Below are 21,607 nucleotides of genomic sequence, written 5' to 3' on the forward strand. Positions count from 1 at the left end.
GCGTTTGTTACCGCAAACCGCGCATCTCTAATATAGACATTTGTCAACAAAAATCAGCCTTTTGAGACATTTTTGATTGAGGCCAATTTATATACCGTATTTTTCGGACTATAAGTCGCAGTTTTTTTCATATTTTGGCCGGAGGTGCAATTTATACTCAGGAGCGACTTATGTGTGAAATTATTAACATGTTACCGTAAAATATCAAATAATATTATTTAGCTCATTCATGTAAGAGACTAGACGTATAAGATTTCATCGGATTTAGCGATTTAGGAGTGACAGATTGTTGACAGGAGTGGCTTTGTAATTAATGTTGTGCTGTGCAATACATGTTGTTGACATCCACCTACCTCAGAGAAAAGTGGCCAACTGTTGAAGCAATATATTAATATATATTTCTTCCTGTTATCGTAAACCCGAGTCACAACCATATCATCCATGCTTGTGTTTTCTTCTACACATCAGTTCCTTCGCTCCATATTTCAGTGCAGTCCTTTCTATCAGTGTGTATAATATTGAATATCATATTTATATATTTTGAGACAATTGGTGTTACAATGTGCCGAGATTATGTCAATATTATATAGTAATACAGTGTTAACAATGGGGATGGGTACCTTTTACATTTATACTGATACGGTACCAATTCCCAGTACTGGGAATCGATAACAGTACTCAACATACTAATTGTTTAATACTTGTGTGTGTGTGTGTGTGTGTGTGTGTGTTCATATAATAACACATTTTAATTATTTAATCCATCCATCCATCCGTCCATTTCCTACCGCTTATTCCCTTTGGGGTCGCGGGGGGCGCTGGTGCCTATCTCAGCTACAATCAGGCAGAAGGCTGGGTACACCCTGGACGAGTCGCCACCTCATCGCAGGGCCTAATTATTCAATAATGTTAAATTTTTTTAAAGGTAAAATTTAACAGTGAGCTAATGATGATAATTGTGCTGTCCAGTTGATACAGCTTGTTATCTTCCACTTCCGAGTCTCATTTGCAAGTGCTACATAGTAGACTTTGAATCTATTTGGAGGAGTGGGGGTGCCAAAAATTTGCACTTGTTGAAACTTTAATGTTGGCCTGTGTCTGTCCAAAACTGATTACTACATGTAAGACGAACACTTGATATTTGTGGTTATCATTAAGGCTATGTGTTTGAAATTGTATTAAAGGCCTTTATTGTGTCCAAAAAAAACCAAAAAGTTGGCCATTTCTATGGAATTAATCATAAAGGACTGTTGTAGAGCCGATGTTGATGTGCTAAAAAGTATTTCTGGTTTAAAAGCTACATACAATATTAACTGTTTATTGTTCATGCACATAAAACATATTAATCAAGTGTTTGGATGTATTCATTAAATCGATATATTCTTGGTTGCCAAAAAGGGATTTTTTGATATTGACACGTCTATCTGTGCATACATTACTAGAATAACCTTAGGAGATGCACAGACGAGATGTTTCAATATCAAAATATTATTTTGAATCAGTGAGATGTCATTTGGGGTTTATTTCAGCTTTTTGAAAAGGTACTTTAACACATTAACAGTACAGTGTGTACTTTATCATAAATGTAACTCTACTATGGGCATAAAAAGTACTTAAACACGTAAACAGTAGAGCATTTACTTCATTATCATTTATGTACTGTAACTCTTTTCAATAGATACATTCAAATACTAATCTGTTTTTATGTTCATTAAAAAAATCAGGTAATATTGTTATTATTATTACAGGCAAGAGGTTTTAGCACAACATCAGACCAATAACAATCACATTATTACCATAGAAATGGCCAACTTTTGTCATCTTTTGGACGAGACAATTTTGAACACGTATCCTTATGATAACCACAAATATAAGTGTTTGTCTGACATATAGTAATCAGTTGTGGACAGACAAATCCAGAAAGTGGTATACACACTTTCGTGACAAGAATCAATTTTTAATAAGTCAGGGACACCTTACTCTGTGGGCGGGCCGAGCCCATGACACCGAGACTGCCAGTCTTATGTTTTGTTGAGCTTTACTAAGTGTTTATACTATATGTATTGTACTTATTACACACCAGCTGTTTGATTGTAACCTGCATCTAAATTCTGGCTCTGATTACCAAACTTGGAGGTGTTTAAATCGCTATTACATCACTAATGCTAATTGGTAGCATGTATACGGCAAATACAATGTAAATTAGCACAGAGCTAACAGTATAGTAAGGTTCCACTTTTGAATTTTTTTTTTTATCGCTTGCTTTGTTTGCGTGGAACTTTGAAACATTACCAAGATGCAGTTTGTCTAAACGCGCTTGTTTCCCCACCAAGCGCTTGAGTCAGTCCCAAGTCAGGAACTGGCCCTGACGTCACGTGCAGTTGGTACTTAGTCACACTGACATATTTTTCTCAGCACCTATCGGTTTAAGTACCAAATTCAATTCCCACTCTTGATTAAAAATGTATGAATGAATACACAAACCCATGTTTTGTTTGTTTGTCAGGTGGAGCAGCAGAGCAAAGTGGTCTTCAGTGTGGAGATGAAGTGTTGCAAGTCCTGGGTACCAGTCTGCATGATATGACTCGCTTTGAGGCTTGGAACGTGATCAAGGCTTTACCTGAAGGCCCCATTACAGTACACATCGGGAGGAATGAAGAGGCCAAAAGCACGAAACACGAATTTGTTGCACCTTTGTCAACAGACTAAGCGTCATCCATTTATCATCTTATGGCGGATGATAAATGGCGTATGATAGTTGTCGATTGGCGAAGCAAGCACTGGTGTTTAAGTCTTAAATACTTGTTTGCCGTATGAATGTGAACAAATGGTTGGCATATGATTATACGTAATTGGTGTACAAATGTGAATGAATGGTTGATGGTGGTTGGAGCCATTGGTTCAAGTTGGCAGCCAGTCTAATCCAGAACGGCTAAGGCCACAAATATAAATGATCATCAGCGGTGTGTGAATGTAGATTGAACATGTAATAGTTTTAGTGAAAAATGATTCGGGTGTCTGGCAATGCCTTTTATATATCCGATCATTTATTAATGGGCAATGTGTAACCTAGTGACAGTTCAGTTTGTTACTCGGATTTAAGGTAACATTTTAGTTCATTTTGTGTACAATTAATAAACAAAAAGCAACATGACTCAGCTTTTAAGAAGAATGTTGAGTATTTTCCACTTTTCTGACTTATAAATGTTGATTATACTTGTGTGAAACAATCCCAAAAGATCAAATCATAAGATTTGTGCAGTTGGGCGTGAGCTTGCGCGCAGTTTTGGATGCCTTTGCACTGTAAAAACTGAAATGTAAGTGTAGTAAAGTGACTTAGTCCTTATAATGCTCAACTCGAACTTTTAATGAAGATCAGCACACATATACATTATACACAGCTATTAGCTCTACAGCTGTCAAAACACTACTGGCCCCGTTGCCTAGGAACCCGCCTGGACCCCCTAGTGGTGGTCACGGTGCAGCCTGATCAAAAATGGCACATTAACATTACAACATTCCCTCCACCCATAGTCCAGTCAAATATTCATAGTCCCCTCTTAGTGTAATACACAACCCCCAGAAATCACTGAGTCTGTGTGAAAACATAGTCCTTGAGATATGATGGAGGTTTCCTTTGGCGAGCGGTGCCCCTGACTCCCACTTCTGCATCCTGTGCTTGATCACCTGGTTCATGTTCATCTGGTTCCTGATCAACTAGTTCCTGATCAACTAGTTCCTGATCAACTGGTTCGTGATCAACTGCTCCTGGTGGTGCTGAATCGAAATCCTCTGGAAAACTGTCCTCGGATGTGTCACAAAGAGTTTCCTTCTGATCATAAACGTGGACGGATCTGATCTTGATGTCTTCTCACCAGCTTGCCATCTTGAGTTTTTGCTGTCCAAGACACTGGACCAGTCCTCTCCACGAGTCTTGCCTGAATCCATTTCTGGCCCGCATATCCTCGTATGTATACGGCTTCACAGTCTGTGAACACTCGGTCCCTTGCCCTTTTGTCATGGTTCTGTTTTTGTTTTTCCTGGTTTGAGCTCACTTTGTCTGACAGTGCTGGCCTGACCATGTCCAGCTGCGTTCGTAATCTCTTGTTCATTCGCAGCTCCGCAGGTGTGGTGCCAGTTGTAGTCTGAGGAGTTGATCTGTATTTAAACAGGAACCTCGACACCTTTGTTTCCACACTTTCCTCCCCCATCTTCCTGATGGCTTCCTTGAAGACCCGTACAGCGCGCTCCGCACAGCCATTTGAGGACGGGTGGTATGGGGCTGTTGTTACATGTTTTACGCCATTTTTTTGGAGGAAATGTTCAAACTCTGCACTGACCAGAATTGGCCCATTGTCTGTAACCAGACTTGCTGGGATGCCATGAGTGGCAAATATGCTTCTGAATTTCTCAATAGTTATTGAAGAGGTTATGGACTGCATTGGGATGATCTCCATCCACTTGGAGTAAGCATCGATGACAATCAGAAACATTTTTCCTAGAATGGGCCCGCAAAAATCCAAATGTAGTCTCATCCATGGCTGATTTGGCCATTCCCAGGGATGTAGCGGCGCGGCCGGAGGTGTGGCCTGGTTAGCTTGACATGTATGGCATCTGCGCACTGCTGCCTCCAACTCCTCATCCATGTTGGGCCACCACACGTAACTCCGGGCTAGGGATTTCATCCTTGAGACCCCTGGATGAGCTGCATGTAGCTCTTCCGTCATTACCTGCCAACCTGGAGGTGGTATTACCACCCTTGTCCCCCACAGAAGGCAGCCATCTTCCACACTCAACTCATGCTGTCTTTTCATATACGGCTTCACTCGTGGATCAGTACATACCTTGGGCCAGGAACCATGTAACAGCCACTGTTGATCTCGTCTGGTCCAGTCCCGGATCTGCTTGGCTTGGATTGGTGTGCCATTCATGTGTTCCATCAGCATTATTACCTCTTCCTCGCGTGGTGTACTGCTGGGCCTGACTGGTAATGGGAGTCGGCTCAAAGCATCAGCGTTGCCATGTTTCGAGCCTTCCTTGTATTCTAAGGTGTATTCATAAGCTGCCAAAAGCAAGGCCCACCTCTGCATTCTGGCTGCCGCCAACTGTGGAATGCTTTTGCTCTCACCCAAAAGACCCAGTAGCGGTTTGTGATCTGTGACAATGGTGCAGTGCTTGCTGAAAAGGTATTGATGATATTTTTTTTAGGCCAAACATGATGGCTAGGGCCTCCTTTTCCAATCGAGAGTAACCCCTCTCAGCCACTGTTAGTGAACGTGACATGTATCCAATGGGCTTCTCTGAACCATCTGGGAAACGGTGAGATAGAACGGCTCCCACACCATATGGCGAAGCATCACAGGCCAGATAAAGTGGCTTTCCGTCATCAAAGTGTATCAATAATTTATCAGATTGGAGACACTTTTTTGCTGCCTCGAATGCTTGACTCTGATTCGTCGTCCATTTCCACGCATTTCCCTTTCTCAACAGTTCGTGTAAAGGCTCCAAGATGGTGGATATGTTTGGCAAGAATCTGTGATAGTAATTTAGCACTCCAAGGAAGGATTTCAACTGTGTATGGTCAGTTGGCTGAGGAGCATTTACAATGGCTTCAACCTTGTCCGCCACTGGATGTATGCCGTTGCAGTTGATTTTGTAACCGAGATACACTACCTCGGGTGCCATAAACACACATTTTTGTTGTTGCAAGCGAAGGCCTGCAGCTGCAATTCTCTCAAGCACCGCTCCGAGATTTTTTTAAGTGACTAGCATCATCCTTCCCTGTTACTAAAATGTCGTCCACTCTCACCACTACTTGAGTCAGTCCCTGCAATAGACCATCCATGGTGCGCTGGAAAATGCCTGGTGCCGAAGACACCCCATACGGCAATCTTGTGTACTGATATAGTCCTCGATGTGTGTTTATTGTGGTGAACTTCTTTGAGTCCTCATCTAACCTGAGTTGCTGGTAGGCTTGAGACATGTCCAGTTTTGTAATTTTTTTTACACCTCCTAATACTGCTAACAAGTCCTCTGTTTTCGGGATTGGGTAGTTATCTAATTTTGACACTGGGTTTACAGTGACTTTATAGTCCCCACAGATTCTAGTTGTTTTGTCCGGTTTTATGATGGGCACAATGGGGGCGGCCCACTCCGAAAAGTTCACGGGTTCAAGAATGCCTTCCTTCTCCAGCCTCACTAATTCAGCCTCAACTTTGTCTTTTAGTGCATATGGCAGTGGTCGAGCTTTGAAATATCTTGGCTTGGAATCTCGCTCAACATAGATTTTTGCTGAGGCCCCGACTAACGTACCCAGTTCCTTCTTAAAAACATCCTCATGTCTCGTGAGTAGCTCATCTAAGTCCTGCTGTATACTTAACCTTAGGCTAAATACAGTGCTCCAATCTATTTTAATTGCTTTCAGCCAATTTCTGCCCATGAGATTTGGGCCTTCTCCCTTTACCACCAGTAATGGTAATTGTTTAGCCTGCCCTCTGCAGCTGACTTGCACATGCAGTTTCCCCAACACTCCCACCTTGTCTTTGGTGTAGGTGTATAGTTTCACGTGTGTGTGCTGGAGTCTTCCTCCACCCATGTTTTGGTATGTGTCCTCAGTAATTATCGTCATGCCTGCCCCAGTGTCAATTTCAAATTCAACGTCATGTCCATTTATTTGTATGTGCTCTTTGTATGGTTCCACTTTCTCTTCCATAGTTAGGTTATAGAGTGTGTGTGCATATTCTACATTTTCGGTCTCATTTCCCAACCTGTAAGTTGCACCTGATGTTGGTCCTTCAGGTTTCCTTATCTGCCTGGCACTAGACATTTTCTGGCCAAGTGCCCCCCTCTTGTGGCAATTGTGGCAAACTGCATCAACGATCCGGCAGTCTGTTGGCCCATGACTACCACCGCACCTGAAACAGCCACTCAGTGGGACTCGCCGATCTGCTCCTGCCTGGACTTTGTGGACCGTTCCATCTGCCCCAGTTAGTTGCAAGTCCGCCAGGTCCTTGGATGCTGTTTCCATCGATGTGGCCAAGTCAATGGCCCGTGCCAGAGTCAATTTTTCATCATCCTCAGACAACAAACGACGTTGGATGCGATCATCGTTGATACCACACACGAGTCTGTCTCTAAGCATGTCATCTAATGCAGTTCCAAATTTGCAATGTTCCGTGAGCCTCCTTAGCTCTGCGACAAATGAAGAAATGGACTGACCTTGTTGTCTCAATTTGGAATGAAATTTGAATCGTTCCACAATCAAACTGGATTTTGGTGCGAAGTGATCCGTTAATTTCTGAAGCATCTCCGTCAATGTCATGTCTATATCCGCCGGCTTACCGGGCTGGCACGAATCTCGCAACACTGCATATACTTTGGCCCCACACAAACTCAGGAAAATTGTCTTCTTTTGTCCTTCGTCTGTGATTTTGTTAGCCACGAAGTAAAAGTCCAGTCATTCAGCATACTGTTGCCAATCATCTGTAGCTTGGTCAAACTCCGTTAAATTTCCAAACAACGCCATTGATGTCTTGAATTTTTTTTTTTTTTCACAGCCATTAGCTCTACAGCTGTCAAAACACTACTGGCCCCGTTGCCTAGGAACCCGCCTGGACCCCCTAGTGGTGGTCACGGTGCAGCCTGATCAAAAATGGCACATTAACATTACAACATTCCCTCCACCCATAGTCCAGTCAAATATTCATAGTCCCCTCTTAGTGTAATACACAACCCCCAGAAATCACTGAGTCTGTGTGAAAACATAGTCCTTGAGATATGATGGAGGTTTCCTTTGGCGAGTGGTGCCCCACGCAAACTTTTAATGAAGATCAGCACACATAGGGACGGCGTGGCGCAGTGGGAGAGTTGCTGTGCGCAACCCGAGGGTCACTGGTTCAAATCCCACCTAGAACCAACCTCGTCACGTCCGTTGTGTCCCGAGCAAGACACTTCACCCTTGCGCCTGATGGGTGCTGGTTGGCGCCTTGCATGGCAGCTCCCTCCATCAGTGTGTGAATGTGTGTGTGAATGGGTAAATGTGGAAGTAGTGTCAAAGCGCTTTGAGTACCTTGAAGGTAGAAAAGCGCTATACAAGTACAACCCATTTATCATTTATCATCATTATCATTTATTTTTATTCCTTTCATGAAAATGCATATTTACAAGCCACGTACAATTGACACTATCATTGTTTTTTTTGTTTTTCTTTCTTATACATTTCCATGATCAGAAAGGAGCAGATGGAAGAATAATATTCTTATATTTATCTGCCCCCTTTTTAACACCAATTATTTTTGATGACTTTATAACCGTTCCCTCCACCAACACCCAAACTCCAACATACTTTTGCATTTTCCTTTAAGCACTTTCACAATGACACTTCCAATCTAAATCAAAACTCAGTTTGATATAATTTCAGTTTTCTCTTTTTGTAACTCTTTTTAAAAACAAATATATTCTTACAGCTTTTTAAGTCTTTGTTTAGAGAATTCCATGCTTTCACACCAACAACAGACAAGCACATTTGTTTCAAATTTGTTCGCACTCTTGGATGTTTAAAGTCATGCGGCCTTCTGTGGTTCTCATCTTCAGATGTGAACACAAATAACTTTTGTATGTCCTTCGGAAGAACTTTATTTCTCGCTTTGAACATCATTAATAGTGTATTCAATTCTACAATGTCTTTTAGTTTTAGTAATCCTGACCTAATGAAGAGTGGATTTGTGTGGTCTCTATATCCTACTTTAAAAATGATTCGAATTGCTCTTTTCTGTGAAAGAAATAAAGGCATTATGTTGCTATGATATGTATTTCCCCACATTTCTGCACAATAATATAGTATATACATTATACACAGCCATTAGCTCTACAGCTGTCAACAAACTACTGGCCCCGTTGCCTGGGAACCCGCCTGGACCCCCTAGTGGTGGTCACGGTGCAGCCTGATCAAAAATGGCACATTAACATTACAACAGTAAGTACAAACCCCGTTTCCATATGATTTGGGAAATTTTGTTAGATGTAAATATAAATATGCAAATCCTTTTCAACCCATATTCAGTTGAATGCACTACAAAGACAAGATATTTGATGGTCAAACTCATAAACTTTATTTTTTTCGCAAATAATAATTAACTTAGAGTTTCATGGCTGCAACACGTGCCAAAGTAGTTGGGAAAGGGCATGGTCACATTTTCTTTTAACAACACTCAATAAACTTTTGGGAACTGAGGAAACTAATTGCTGAAGCTTTGAAGTTGCAATTCTTTACCATTCTTGCTTGATGTACAGCTTAAAGGCCTACTGAAATTCATCCATCCATCCATCCATCCATCATCTTCCGCTTATCCGAGGTCGGGTCGCGGGGGCAGCAGCCTAAGCAGGGAAGCCCAGACTTCCCTATCTCCAGCCACTTCGTCTAGATCTTCCCGGGGGATCCCGAGGCGTTCCCAGGCCAGCCGGGAGACATAGTCTTCCCAACGTGTCCTGGGTCTTCCCCGTGGCCTCCTACCAGCTGGACGTGCCCTAAACACATCCCTAGGGAGGCGTTCGGGTGGCATCCTGACCAGATGCCCGAACCACTTCATCTGGCTCCTCTCGATGTGGAGGAGCAGCGGCTTTACGTTGAGCTCCTCCCGGATGGCAGAGCTTCTCACCCTATCTCTAAGGGAGAGCCCCGCCACCCGGCGGAGGAAACTCATTTCGGCCGCTTGTACCCGTGATCTTATCCTTTCGGTCATGACCCAAAGCTCATGACCATAGGTGAGGATGGGAACGTAGATCGACCGGTAAATTGAGAGCTTTGCCTTCCGGCTCAGCTCCTTCTTCACCACAACGGATCGATACAACGTCCGCATTACTGAAGACGCCGCACCGATCCGCCTGTCGATCTCACGATCCACTCTTCCCCCACTCGTGAACAAGACTCCTAGGTACTTGAACTCCTCCACTTGGGGCAGGGTCTCCTCCCCAACCCGGAGATGGCACTCCACCCTTTTCCGGGCGAGAACCATGGACTCGGATTTGGAGGTGCTGATTCTCATTCCGGTCGCTTCACACTCGGCTGCGAACCGATCCAGTGAGAGCTGAAGATCCCGGCCAGATGAAGCCATCAGGACTACATCATCTGCAAAAAGCAGAGACCTAATCCCGTGGCCACCAAACCGGAACCCCTCAACGCCTTGGCTGCGCCTAGAAATTCTGTCCATAAAAGTTATGAACAGAATCGGTGACAAAGGACAGCCTTGGCGGAGTCCAACCCTCACTGGAAACGTGTCCGACTTACTGCCAGCAATGCGGACCAAGCTCTGGCACTGATCGTACAGGGAGCGGACTGCCACAATAAGACATTCCGATACCCCATACTCTCTGAGCACTCCCCACAGGACTTCCCGAGGGACACGGTCGAATGCCTTCTCCAAGTCCACAAAGCACATGTAGACTGGTTGGGCAAACTCCCATGCACCCTCAAGAACCCTGCCGAGAGTATAGAGCTGGTCCACGGTTCCACGACCAGGACGAAAACCACACTGTTCCTCCTGAATCCGAGGTTCGACTATCCGGCGAAGCCTCCTCTCCAGTACACCTGAATAAGCCTTACCGGGAAGGCTGAGGAGTGTGATCCCACGATAGTTGGAACACACCCTCCGGTCCCCCTTCTTAAAGAGAGGGACCACCACCCCGGTCTGCCAATCCAGAGGTACCGCCCCCGATGTCCACGCGATGCTGCAGAGTCTTGTCAACCAAGACAGCCCCACAGCATCCAGAGCCTTAAGGAACTCCGGGCGGATCTCATCCACCCCCGGGGCCTTGCCTACTGAAATTAGATTGTCTTATTTAAACGGGGATAGCAGGTCCATTCCAGGGGCGTCACTAGACCTAATACTGTACTGGGGCACACCTGGGGCACAAATAATTCATGTGAGCGTGCAAAGCGCGCAAGCAAAAACATTTTTAGCACTTATTTATCATAAAAAATACATAAATAGTGCTTTAAACTATGAAATCATATCAGATTATGTTGTATGGATCTTTGATTAACCACCTGAAATTAACTAATGCATTTGACCTACTCGTGCACTTTTTTACACCAGACTTCTAAACTGCTACTGGTAAAAGCAAAAAGGAAGAGCAATGACTCTTTTTGAAATATATATTGCAGTAATCATCTGCAAATTTAATATCTACAAAAGTAAATCAAAAAATAAAGCACCCCTACATCTCTGGGTTCTTTTATATTATTCAATTTCCATTTATGGCAATGTGGCTAATCCTATTTCAGATACACAAAACTATAAAATATACACAAAACAATAACGCCACAGTAGTAGAATAAATGAACAACTGTTGTGTGTCTGTTCAGGGAATCATTTTCTGAGAAGTAAACTGTAACGTCTCCTTTTCATTTTTGCAAAGTGGTCAATCACTCTGGACAGACATGGAAATATTACAGTAACTGTTATACAGTTGACCAGTGGTTCCCAACTGCTGGGTCGTGACATAAAAGTGGATTGTGCGTCATTTTCAGTGAGTCGCAGTCAGATGTGTGCATGGAAAAAAAAAAGTTTAGGGAGAAAAAAATCAAATTGTGGCAACAAAACCAGATATTTTTAGCCATTTTTCTAGTGACTATTAGTGAGTATTTTAGCAAAAGGCAAACCGACTAACAAGTTGGAGGAGGACTCAGGACAGACATGGAAATAATTTTTAAAAATATCTAAATGGGGCAACAAAACCCGATATTTTCAGCCATCATTCTCAAAACAAATACAGAAATGTTACTATTTTTTCTGGAAACAAAACCAGATGCTTTAGCTGTAGCCATTTTTCTGGTGACAAAACAAGATTATTTTAGTCAAAGTCACACCGATTAACAAGACAAGTCTACTGTGCTATTTTTCTGTGAAATAAACTTGAATGATTTAAAAATTGTCTCACGACTTGATGATATGGAAAAATGTTTTTCTTCCTGAAGATAAACCATTTGAGAAGCACTCAACTCACACATGCTTACTCCAAATCATCATTGATGCAGAACCAGCAGACAATAACCAACATTATGTTTCATGTTCGTTGGAAATTCCCCCGACAGCTCGTACAGCAAATGAATATGTTTGTCTTGATAGAAGGAATAACGTTAGCTAACTTAGCATCAACTTAAGACAATGATGTTGCCTAGCTAGCTAGGACTTCACTTACATCTCTCATTCCTGCTGCTTCTTCCCTGCTGCGGGCGAATAACGTTCTTAAATCCATCTAGGAGTTACAGTTTGAGTCAAATCAAAATCAAAATAATGTAATCAACAAATTATTGTTGGCTAACGTTACCTACCTCACGCAGTGATTCTGATCCTCTCTCTCTCTCTCTCTCAACCGAAGTCTCGATCCACACGTAAATAAATTACCATATTAATTAGCCATTTTCTCATTGTTTCGTGAAGTGAATACAGTAGCAATCAATTACCATACTAAGTAGTATGTGCGCTGTTGTCTAAGTTATGTAGACTTAAAACTCTGAAGCGTTTTCTTTTTTATTGGTGAAATTTTTACTGGGGCACTGCAGATCAACAGTGGGGCACGTGCCCCAGTGAAATATGTCTGGCGACGTCCCTGGTCCATTCTATGTGTCATACTTGATCATTTTCCGATATTGCCATATTTTTGTTGAAAGGATTTAGTAGAGAACATCCACAATAAAGTTCGCAACTTTTGGTCACTAATAAAAAAGCCTTGCCTGTACCGGAAGTCACAGATGATGACGTCACGGGTTTTAGAGCTCCTCACATCCTCACATTGTTTAAAATCATAGCCACCAGCAGCAAGAGCGATTCGGATCAAGAAAGCGACAATTTCCCCATTAATTTGAGCAAGGATGAAAGATTTGTGGATGAGGATAATGAGAGTGATGGACTAGAACAAAATAAAAAGGTGAGATCAGTGAGAGCGATTCAGATGTTATTAGACACATTTACTAGGATAATTCTGGAAAATCCCTTTTCTGCCTATTGTGTTATTAGTGTTTTAGTGAGATTATATAGTACCTGAAAGTCGGAGGGGTATGGCCACGGGTGTGGTGACCGCCAGTGTCTCTGAAGGAAGCCACGCAGCTGCAGCAGGACGCAAGCTCCGCTGATGTCTACGGCAAGAGCCGACTTATTACCACAATTTTCTCACCGAAACCTGCTGGTTGACATGTGGTCGGGATCCATGTTCGTTTGACCGCTCTGTTCCATAGTAAAGCTTCACCTTCGGGAATTTTAAACAAGAAAACAAAAGATTGCAAAAGATTCAGCAACACAGATGTCCAGAATACCGTGTAATTATGCTATCAAAGCAGACTACTTATAGCTTGGATCGGGCTGGAAAAAAATGGCCGCTAAAACCCGAGACGTCAACAGGATACCTCAAGGGAAATTGAAAATTGCAATTTAGTAAACTAAACCGGCCGTATTGGCACGTGTTGCAATGTTAATATTTCATCATTGATATATAAACTATCAGACTGCATGGTCGGTAGTAGTGGGTTTCAGTAGGCATTTACGTTGTTTAACAGTCCGGGGTCTTGTTGTCGTATTTTACGCTTCATAATGCGCCACACATTTTTGATGGGAGACAGGTCTGGACTGCAGGCGGGCCAGGAAAGTATTCACACTTTTTTACCACGAAGCCACGCTGTTGTAACACATGGCTTAGCATTGTTTTGCTGAAAAAAGCAGGGGCGTCCATGATAATGTTGCTTAGAAGACAACATATTTTGCTCCAAAACCTGTATGGACCATTCAGCATTAATGGTGCCTTCACAGATGTGTAAGTTACCCATGCCTTGGGCACTAATACACCCCCATACCATCACAGATGCTGGCTTTTGAACTTTGCGCCTAGAACAATTCGGATGGTTATTTTCCTCTTTGTTCCAGAGGACACCACTTCCAAAGTTTTGAAATATAATCTGAAATGTGAACTCGTCAAACCACAGAACACTTTCCCACTTTGCATCAGTCCATCTTAGATGAGCTCGGGCCCAGCGAAGCCGGCAGCGTTCCTTGGTGTTGTTGATAAATGGCTTTCGCTTTGCATAGTAGAGTTTTAACTTGCACTTACAGGTGTAGCGACCAACTGTAGTTACTGACAGTGGTTTTATTAAGTGGTCCTGAGCCCATGTGATATCCTTTACACACTGATGTCGGATTTGATGCAGTACCGCCTGAGGGGTCAAAGGTCCGTAATATCATCGCTTACGTGCAGTGATTTCTCCAGATTCTCTGAACCTTTTGATGATTTTACAGACCACAGATGGTAAAATCCCTAAATTCCTTTCAATAGCTCGTTGAGAAATGTTGTTCTTAAACTGTTCAACAATTTGCTTACAAAGTGGTGACCCTCAACTCATCCTTGTTTGTGAAATACTTAGCATTTCATGGAAGCTGCTTTTATACCCAATCATGTCACCCACCTGTTTCCAATTAGCCTGCACACCTGTGGGATGTTCCAAATAAGTGTTTGATGAGCATTCCTCAACTTTATCAGTACTTATTGTCACCTTTCCTAACTTCTTTGTCACGTGTTGCTGGCATCAAATTCTAAAGTTAATGATTATTTGGAAAAAAAAAAAAAGTTAATCAGTTTGAACATCAAATATGTTGTCTTTGTAGCATATTCAACTGAATATGGGTTGAAAATGATTTGCAAATCATTGTATTCCGTTTATATATAACACAATTACCCAACTCATATGGAAACGGGGTTTGTAAGATTAAATAACCCAAAAAAAGGGTCATTCTTGCTTATTTTCTGTCTGATAAGATAATTCCTTCTCACTAAGCAGATTTTGTTAGTGTTTTACTTGTTGTAAGAGTTTTGGTCCTAAATGATCTCAGTAAGATATTACAACTTGTTTCTGAGATGTGATGACCTATATTGAGTAAAACATGCTTGAAACTAGAATATCAACTGTTGCAAAGCTGTGCCAGCATGACAAAAAAAAAATCATGATGCCGAGTGCATATCTTTATCTCAAGATAATGCCACATGCATTTACCTAATTTAAGAATATTTTTCAACATATTGAGAAAAAAGGAGTCATGTTTTTTTTTCCATCAAGAAAAGTGCACTTGTTATTACTGAGGATATACTTATTTTAAGATATTTTTGGGTTCATTGAGGTTAGCTAATTCTACTTGTTTTGGAAAGCCTTGACAAGCCAAATGTTTGTGTTCTATTGGCAGATAATTTTGCTTAATTCAAGTAAAATACTCCTGTTTTTTTCCCTTGTTTTTGAACACTGACTTTTTGAAATGTGAAGGCTGTTGTGCCCTTTTTTTTTTTTTTAACAAGGGACAATTTGTGTTGTCAGTGTGACAGACACACTTATGTGGGGGCCTTCTATTACATGCTCTCTGAAAGGCCACTTCTCTCTGCTCTGCACCAGACTTTTGGCTGCAGCCTGTAGCCCCCCGTCGCATTCCATCCTGCCTGCTCTCTTCTTTCGTGTTTGTTGTCCACAGCATTTTACACAGGTCTGTTTTGTCAACATGGGTCGATACAAAGTTAGATTTAATGCTGCAGAAAAACGGCGACCAGAAGAGAAAGCTGGACATCAATTTATTAAGTCGCAATTGTTTGTGGTTGTCAATAATTTTAGTTTACTGACAGGGAGCTAATTTTAAGTTTTTTATTGAACTATGTTTGGCTTTTCACATTAATTGATGTGGGTTAAGTATAATAGTCATCCAACTGGGCATGGACACAATAATAACAATGTTCAACATGCAGTGAGATTATGCTTCGTAGCTAAATAGCGGTGATGTTCGTCTTCTAAATATATATTTCAACAGAGGTTCATTTGCATCTAAAAATACATCCTTCCTAAATGAACCGTTTGCAGGCATACTCTCTAAGGGGGTAAACATGTGATTGGGGAGCAAAATGTACACAAAGCATCATTCCATCCATTTTCTACACCTTATTCCCTTTTGGGGTCGCGGGGGGCACTGGCTCCTATCTCAGCTACAATCGGGCAGAAGGCGGTGTACACCCTGGACAAGTCGCCACCTCATCGCAGGGCCAACACAGATAGACAGACAACATTCACACTCACATTCACACACTAGGGCCAATTTAGTGTTGCCAATCAACCTATCCCCAGGTGCATGTCTTTGGAGGTGGGAGGAAGCGCATGCAAACTCCACACAGAAAGATCCCGAGCCTGGGATTGAACCCAGGACTGCAGGATTTTCGTATTGTGTAACCCCTCTGCCACCGTGAAGCCCTACACAAAGCATATCCAATACATATTATCCAGGCCAGCGTTTCTCAAACTGTTTTCACTAAGTGACACCTCAGAAAACCCTTGGCTCACAAAGTACTACCATAAATTACCAACATTAAAATACACAAGCATATTATGTTAAGTATATTTAATATTTTGGCCACTGTAACATCACACACAGTTTGAATATAGAAAAATAAAACTGTAATTTATGAATTGATTCTTTGTGGTACCGCTAGATAGAGCCTGCGTACCAGTTTGAGAATTACTGACCTACACCACAAAAGTCTGGCAAATGTAGATTAGAATCATGATAGGTCCCCTTTAAGATTTTAGTAGGCATTTAAAAAATACCATTCTCAAATGAGAAAAATTCAAACCTATTTGATAGTTTATAGCAGTGCTGTTAAAACTGCCCAACAGTAACTGTATGAATCATGAATGATATCTTACCGATCCCAGTTTTTATTTCAGGGAGATAATTGATCACGCCAGCATAAAGCAATGATAAGGCAATTTTTTTTTCTATGTATTTTCTAGTTCATGATGATGGATTTTGATTTTCGGAGTCAAACACTTTTGAGCTAGAGTTCGTTTCTTAATGCCAGTCAGCACTTCTACTGGGGCAAATGTTGAAGCACATTTGTATTTCTTTGTCAGAATTCCTACTGACTGATCATTGGTCTTCTTACAGCGGTCTCCCATTGCTTGAACAGCATGAGACGGCTTCTTCAATAGTATAAGGACATTACAAAGATGTACAAACAGCTTGTTTAAGTTAATGTATGAACAATTTATAGTGTGCCAAATATACCAAGGTAAAATAATTTTTTGTTGTTTTGGTGAAATTTATTCTCCAGCATTGCTACTCATCAAAACACAAATAATTACAATCAAATGTCCCACCTTATGTAACCATTTCTTCATTTATTGTTCAACAAAAATATTTTCACTATTGACATGTAGAATAATCTAATTGTAAATTATGTGGGCAGATGTCACTGCACATCATCAGAGATGAAAAGAGTGATACATTTATGCTGCCTACTCAGTAATAAAGTTTATTCAGTTTTTTTTCCATGACGTAAGGTCACAAACAATTTTACTCACTGCAATCAGTGCTATTTTATTATTTGCATTCAAACTTAGAAGCAGAGTTCAATTAAGACACTTTCAAAGTACAAAAAACTACACTTTTCCCTTTCTCTTGTGACAGAGTCACGTTCTTGGCCTAACATGTTATTTCATGTCAAAATGAAAGTGCATTCACATGTGTGAGGTTGTACTTTGAAAGTAAAACTAACAAAGCAAGATATACAGTTTTTAAGGACACAAAGACAAAGACAAGGTAAGAAAAAACAGAACATTTTGCCGTGGACCCCAGACGTTTAATCAATTCAGTTTAATGTTTTATATTCAAGGATGATAAACAGACCCTGGTTTTAATTCACAGTAATTAATCAGGACTGAGGTGAACTTATAATCTACTACAATGACAGCAAACACTGAACTGAGGTACGAGAAAGAAGACAGCATCACAATTGAGGGCCAGACTTTGACCAAAGTTCCTTTTCCTGTCTAGTTTTAGGCACACCCGCCACCCACAGAACATAGAAAAGGAATAGTTGCACTAAAACGATTCAGGTAGTATAAAAAAAAAAAAAAAAAAAAAAAAAAAAAATCAGGGAAATGTAGTTTCTGTTCAGTATAACAACATCAAAATACTAGAACTCAGTCTCGTCTGGCCTTGATGGACAACAACTTTAAATTTCAGCGTCAATTAGAAACATTCTGATATTCAAAAGTGTGTTTCAGTTAAGACCCGTGTAGTTGCCCAAATTGAGCCCCTCCCAGCATGTACCTGGCTAGAATTTGGGATGGTCCAATCCTCTGCTAGTACTGTGTTTGGTCAAGTGAGAAAGGCAGTTTCTTTAGGTTTATTTTGACATTTTACAATACAAGCTGAATGTAGTGTATTACTTGCACTTGGAACAAACGATCACAGTTATTTGCGCTCTAAATTGTGACGCTAGCAGCCATTGTAAACTTAAAAGATTAAAAGCATCTGGTGAAGCAGTCTATTGATAACTTTCAACAAAGTAAAATATGCGTCAAATAATTTCTGAATAATTAGCATTTCTGAGTTCATTTTATACCTGCAAAAATTGGCCAGGCTTAACATATACCCAATGTAGCCTAGGATATAATATATAAATTAGCACTGGCTATAGGTTGTATTCAGTCACGTGACATTTTCTGACCAGTTTACTTCTGGACAACAAAGTGGTGGTCAACCAAACCAACATGGCTATTGTGCAGCAAACAGTGTGTGCGCTACCAGAGTGTGCAAGGGGCCTAGATTTTACTGCAAAAAAAAAAAACATGAGCTAAAAGCTATCTAAATATGCAATGGAATACATCTCTATACATTAGCAAAAAAACTATCTGGTGCTCCAGGCGTCATTCTACACGACAAAACAGTTGAAACCTTGAAAAAGCACGGACTTCTACTATTTTTGTGTGTGTAGCTGAGCCAAGGAAATTAATTTAAGTGTGGTGTTCCCAGTCTCTATCAAAATATAACTAGATATATCAAGGTTGTTTATGTGCTGAGAGCATAATTTAAGATTGCTGCCTTTAGTGAAAGTTTAACTCTTAAATTTTGCTCGCATTTGCTTTCTTTTAGACTTGCCAAGTTGGTGCTTTATGCAAAAGTGTTTTTAAGAACTCCAAAAATATCAGGGTAATACTTAAATGGGAAATTCTAAACATTAAATGTATATCAAACAAACCTTTAATGAAGTGTTCGCTGAAAACTTGTGCCTTTCTCGTCATAGTTTTGTAAAATCCTGCACTCTTTCAGCCTTCTTGATTACCTTTCAAGGAACTTTAAAGAAACGTATCCTTTTCACGATCTGAACGGTTCCAACAGCCTAAAACAACACAAGAATAGGGCGTTTTTCTTCAAGAAAGGCTAAATGCTGCCCAGAACGCTTTGACAATACACACTTGTTTAACCACCTCTTTGTGCCTTGCATATTAAATGGTTTAGACGTGAGGTCAGGTGAATACAACCTATATCAGGGTTGGGCAACATTTTTAACTCAGCAGCCCCAATGGGTTTTAAATTTGGCTACAACCTCAGCCAGAGGATGTTTGAACTGACGTATTTTCAATCCGACAAATATACGGCAAACATGCGACAAAACACAAAAACTAAGTAAAACACCAAATGTGACTTTTCTGCAGAACTGTGTCATTTTTTAAAGTTGCTTTTTTGTCCCTTTTCATAACACAGGCTCTTTTGTAAACACTCTTTAACCCGCTTTGTACCACAGCAGTCTTCTGAGAGCTGCGGTTATGCAGTTCCTTAGATGTATCATGTATATCACTAGAAAGCTCAGGGCCTCTTGTTTAAGAGACTTTTGGAATTATTTTTACAACATAAATGGTTCATGACTCCTGATTATTTACAAATTGTAATACAAATACTGTCGCCACTCGCCAGCAACAGCTAGCTGTAGCTTGCTCATGACGGAGATATAATGTTCAAGCAACATGCATGAATAGTACTGTGCAAAAGTCTTGGGCCACTGTGTCACAGAGAACATACTTTGTATTGCATGTAATCTAGACTGACATATTCTACTTTAATTTGTTATGTTCAGTTTTTGAATGCTTTAAAGTAAATACTTTGAAAAGGCTCTCAAATTAAGACAATCTGTTATTGGTTTGCCAAGCTAGTAATTAAAGACATTAGCAAAAGTACAACACAAAGCCTGTCCTTATATTAGATGTTTTGGATGCAAGCTGATATAATCCGATTTTTTGATGTTATTGGACCAATATCCCATTTCAATATCAAATTTGTATTTGCAGCACTTTCTAGATTCTTACCAAAAGAATCCGTACAAAGTTTTAGAAGCTGGGTTTGTACTCTTCACCAGAGACTATTGCACAGTTATGTACGAGAAAACAAGGTTAAGACTACTAAGAGGAAATTCGATTGTATTCCTGTTTTCATTCTTGTTGTCCTATTAGACCAGGGGTAGGGAACCTATGGCTCTAGAGCCAGATGTGGCTCTTTTGATGGCTGCACCTTGCTCTCAGATAAATTTTAGCACGATAAGTAATGAATAAATCCGCTGGTAATCACAGTATCAAAAATAGCGTTCAAAATATAAAACATTCTCATGCATTTTCATCCATCCATCCGGTTTCTACCGCACCTGTTCAAAAAGTCGCATTAATGGTAAGAAGTATTTTATTTATTTTTGGCTAGCCTCAGAATAACAATGTTTTTAAAAAGAATAAGAGACTTATTATACTCTAAAAATGTTGGTCTTTCTTAAAAATGCATGCATATAGTTGTATTCAGTGATGAAATATAAAATAAAAAATGGAATGGTTCTTACGGAAATACTTTTAAAAATATTTGGCTTGTATGGCTCTCGCCGCCAAAATAGTTCCCGACCCCTGTATTAGACTGTCAAGTAGGTACATTTCTTTCAACACCTTACCATTATTTAGCTAAAACACCTAAAAAATATGAATGAATGTATTTGGATTACATGAATGACTTTGGGCTTTTTTTAAGACATAGCAAGCTGATTTCATATTTATAATGCTGATGCGCAGACAAATTGTTATGCATGACTTCTGTGCTCTTAAACCCATCATCCAGCATATTATATTTCCATTGGCTATTTAATGCTCCAGCAATTGAATTGGATGTAGTTAGTTTAGCTGCATATGTCAGAAAAGGGGCTGGTAACTTTTTGTGCACGGACATTATTGGTTGTAACCCCCTAGGAAGAAACAGGGTAAATCGTATTATATTAGTTGAAGTTTAAGCGTCATCTCAGAGTTCACAGTTCAGGGTGATTTTGAGTGACTAAAGCTGCCATGCTATTTATAATCAATATTATGTAGAAACTATGTGCATCTGACAAAAATGATGCAAGTGTGCAACTGGTATCAGTTAATTTTTATGGATGTAAGGATTGGTGTGTTGTAATTACTGTATTTTACTGGAAATCATTTACTGAACTATTGTCCGCTCAATACTACTTTTTTTGTCTGACTTATACCGTGAGGATTGCAAAGTGAGTGTCAATTATGTTAATGACCCGGACTACTTTAACGTTTGCATTCACGGATCCTGCGGTTACAATTTCATCCAGATGTAAGTCAGTCAAATTTCAGGGTATTGAGCTTTCCAATGATGCACGACACATTTGGACACGCAAATAGGAGATGGTGTCAAACCCCTGGTTTCGTCATTACAGTAAGTGCTGGCTCACGGCTGGGCCGTTATATCGCTTAGTGGGTTAAAAGAAA

At 40.6% G+C, this 21,607-nt stretch overlaps 2 protein-coding genes and 1 pseudogene across 3 annotated transcripts in view; 1 reads left to right on the plus strand and 2 right to left on the minus strand.

Annotated features, from left to right (window-relative positions):
* il16 (interleukin 16) overlaps window positions 1-8,804 on the plus strand; it is a 123,526-nt gene extending 114,722 nt beyond the window's left edge. For both annotated transcript variants that reach the window (XM_061884283.1, XM_061884292.1), the window contains one exon: window positions 2,507-8,804. In XM_061884283.1, the coding sequence (XP_061740267.1) occupies window positions 2,507-2,709 (203 nt within the window). In that variant the 3' untranslated portion in view covers window positions 2,710-8,804. The remainder of the gene's footprint in view (window positions 1-2,506) is intronic.
* LOC133548240 (uncharacterized protein K02A2.6-like) lies at window positions 3,678-7,380 on the minus strand (annotated as a pseudogene).
* An 8,850-nt stretch (window positions 8,805-17,654) lies between the features above and the next one.
* stard5 (StAR related lipid transfer domain containing 5) overlaps window positions 17,655-21,607 on the minus strand; it is a 34,527-nt gene continuing 30,574 nt past the window's right edge. Inside the window, exon 6 of the mRNA XM_061884309.1 lies at window positions 17,655-21,607. This exon is cut by the window's right edge and continues 318 nt beyond it. The gene's annotated coding sequence lies outside the window, so the exon portion shown is untranslated.

The sequence above is a fragment of the Nerophis ophidion genome, linkage group LG02, assembly GCF_033978795.1.
Source record: "Nerophis ophidion isolate RoL-2023_Sa linkage group LG02, RoL_Noph_v1.0, whole genome shotgun sequence".
Taxonomy (NCBI): Eukaryota; Metazoa; Chordata; class Actinopteri; order Syngnathiformes; family Syngnathidae; genus Nerophis; species Nerophis ophidion.